General features: G+C 45.0%; 1 protein-coding gene across 2 annotated transcripts in view; it reads right to left on the bottom strand.

Moving 5' to 3' along the window:
* The window catches only part of mapkapk2a (MAPK activated protein kinase 2a), a 31,043-nt gene extending 28,127 nt beyond the window's left edge, over window positions 1–2,916 (bottom strand). For both annotated transcript variants that reach the window (XM_061687962.1, XM_061687963.1), the window contains exon 1: window positions 2,142–2,916. In XM_061687962.1, coding sequence (XP_061543946.1) covers window positions 2,142–2,384 — 243 coding nt within the window. In that variant the 5' untranslated portion in view covers window positions 2,385–2,916. The remainder of the gene's footprint in view (window positions 1–2,141) is intronic.
* Window positions 2,917–3,252: the final 336 nt, after the last annotated feature.

Here is a 3,252-nt window from a genome sequence, read left to right as displayed (position 1 = left end):
TTTTTCACAAAATCATTCAAGTGTCATTCAGTTAATCATCCATCCCTGAGGTTCACGTTCACTCAACACATTTACCAAAGGACTATGCATTGTTTTTGTCACATAAACTAGGAAAGGCGGGAAGATTTAAAAAAAAAAAAAAATAAATATTTTTTTTTTTTTTAAAAGCTAAATTATCTCCTACCTATCTCATGCGTGCAGCGAGCTCAGCTAACGAACATCCTTCCGCGTCCCCTGACGTCCGGCAAGGCTCTCGCCGCCCAGCATGACTTTTCTGCATTCCACCAAGATGGATGCTGTCCATCGCAGACAACGCCCGCATTGCATCACGTGAGCGACGAATTGCCCCGCACAGCACCTCTGCGTAGCTTGCCGCGCACCCGACAAAAATAGTTGTTGCGCGTCGAACGCCGCGGAGATCATCTCTCGTGATCTCTCCGTTTTAGTCACATGCTGTGATGACTTACCAGCATGCCCATTGGTTCTACATACCATCTACGTCGCCGCCTTCTTGATCGATTTTGCAGCATAATTAAACGTATCATCTGGTCATCTAGGTCCATTTGTTCTGTCGCGGTCGCCATTGTTGTTGCTTTGTTCGTTGTTACTGAAAGGAAAGTAAAAACGGCTACCGGGGAAAAAAAATGCAGAGGAAACTCCACCCTGTGGTGTCCTATCCGATACCAGCCGTAGCGACATCCCCGACTTGGGGGAGAACTGCAGCACACTTTCAAAACAGCGCGCGTGGGTTGCGCTCGAGTATAAAGGCAAACTACGCGTGGGACAGCCGCAGTGACCTCAGCGCGGTTGCCGTCTGCGCGAGTATAAAGAAGCCTTTAGCTTGAAGAAACGTTTGCTCGTGAAAGCTATTCCCCCGAGGACGTCAGGAATTCCGGTTAAAATCACTCATGAGTACGTTCAGAGCGTAGTATGTCGTTCCTTGCGCAAACGAATCACTCATCGTACTAGTACATCGCTCCTTAACGGATCACATACGAAGTTCAACGAACGAATCACTCGTGTCTATCGGCTCACGAACGATAAGTTGACCGAACGAATCACTCTTCAGTTCTTCAGTACACCACTTCACTGAACGAATCACTCAGTTCACTTAAGTCCCTCCCCTGCCTGCACGGCGCTGCCTGACGCTGGCTGCTCATTGGTCATTCGCTGAAGTGAGTGACATCGTTGGTGAATAGCAAATCACATAGTAGTATATTTAATTAAGCCCCGCCCCTGCCTGCACGCTGCCTGCTCATTGGTCATTCGCCGAAGATTCAGAAGTGAGTGACAGAATGCTTCAGCAGTTCTGTTTGCACTCCCAGCCGACTCGCGGCGGACAAGCTAAAAGAACAAGTCATTTCATAAACTGATTCAGTTCGTTCCCTAAAAAGATTTGTTGTTCTGAACGAAACGTTTGCGAACGAAACAACACTATTTAGGACCACCACGGGGAAGAAATAGTCTACAGACAATACCTTAAGGCTTGACAGTGACAGAATTTATCAATCATTGACCAACCACAGCACAGGTTCCCGAAAACAGAGTGTCGCATAAACGGGATGACAGATTATAGGGAACTACCCCGCTTGAAAAATATTTCACCATCAGAACACTTGACATCTGCTTTATCATGTATCGTTAATTATAGCAGTGGCAGGTTGACGTAGAAACCTGACTAAGCCAATAGAGAAATTGTAAAAGACAAACCACGTTTTGTCCAAGACAGGGACTAAACTGAATGGAGCAATTTAAGTCACCTATAACTTGCTTATATTGGTGAAAAAAATATTTGTCTTTCCACAGTAATCATCAAGTAAATTCTATATTTGTAAAAATTACAATAAAAAGGCAAAAAAAATATATTAAAAATAACACTTTTTAACTAGAGAATCCTTGTGACATAATTTACGAATTTTGAATGGCAACGAACTTGGTGCGTAGTGCATTTCTTTCCAAAGTGGAATTTGTGTTGAACTGTGGTTGTTGTAAACATTTTGTTTTTCTTTTGGGAAGTTATGACAGCTCAAGCTGGAGGAAAACCAGACAACTGCCATTGAATTTTGTTTTTCTATGTAAGACAACAGCCTCCGCTTAGCTTGAATACACACAATCCGTTGTTTCATTGAAGTAAAGCTTACCTTTAGTGCATATTTGTCCCCGGTCTTCCTCTGGAAGATTTCGAGCACCTTGCCATTGATACCAAGCCCCAGCACCTGACTGGTCACCTTATAATCGTCTGTAATGGCGTTCTTCTTTATTTGTAAGGTGGGTCTGCTTAGGAAGGGGGGAAACTGGCCTGCGGGGTTCTGCTGCTGCCCGGCGGGATTCTGTTGCCCGGTCGGGTTGGGAAAGAGCGGCTGGTTCTGTGCGTTGGATAGCATTCTGTTCGTCTGAGGCGAAAGCAACAACCTCTCGACAATACTCCTCTGGTCTGTTCTAACAGCCCGTTTTCAAGGCAGGGGCTTCTTCCTGGATTAGCTTCCTTTTGACAAACTATTCGCGGTGTCGCAACCAGGCCCGAGGAAGCAAACAGCGGCCGGTTTACGTCGCCCGTTAAGGGCTAACAAAGTCACTCGGTTAGCCGATAGAATGCTAAACTAGCTCGCCGTTAGCATGCCCACTCGCTCCTATTCTTGACCTTTGACTTTTCGGCTAACAAGTCAGCTATCGGTTAGCTTATCCATCTTTGGTACTGGCCGCCACACACCGGTTCCTCCAAGAACACTCAATGAACTTTTCTCCCAGCCTAAAACATCCCCAAAAAGGGTTTACAGAGCCGCGTCGCGAAGATTGCTGTTGTCAAACAAGAAGACTCCAAGAAAGGCGAACCGAATGGTTAGGAAAGTTAGGTTAGCAATAAGTAGCAAGGCAAACAGTTGACTTTTCTGAGGGCCAACTCAGGCAGTCAGACACCCAGCCAGAGCAGGTTTTACTGTGACGTCATAGTCTCGTTTTCGGCGCTTAAAGGAGAAGTAGACACGTTAAATGGCGCTCAGAAATGATGGCAGACAGACGCCATTTCAGAATCAGAATCATCTTTATTTGCCAAGTATGTCCAAAAAACACATTTTGGAAGGAATTTGTCTCCGGTAATTGGAGCCGCTCTAGGACGACAACAGACTGTCAATTGACAGAGAACACTTTTGTGACAAAGACATTGAGAAAAACAGTCACTGAGCAATAAAAGGTTGCTAGTAATCTGGTAATGCCGGTACAATTTTTTAAATAAATTTTTACAATTTTGCATAA

Source organism: Phycodurus eques, chromosome 10, assembly GCF_024500275.1.
Source record: "Phycodurus eques isolate BA_2022a chromosome 10, UOR_Pequ_1.1, whole genome shotgun sequence".
NCBI lineage: Eukaryota > Metazoa > Chordata > Actinopteri > Syngnathiformes > Syngnathidae > Phycodurus > Phycodurus eques.
The sequence above is the reverse complement of the archived record's forward strand: the minus strand, read 5'-3'. Positions and strand labels throughout refer to the sequence as shown.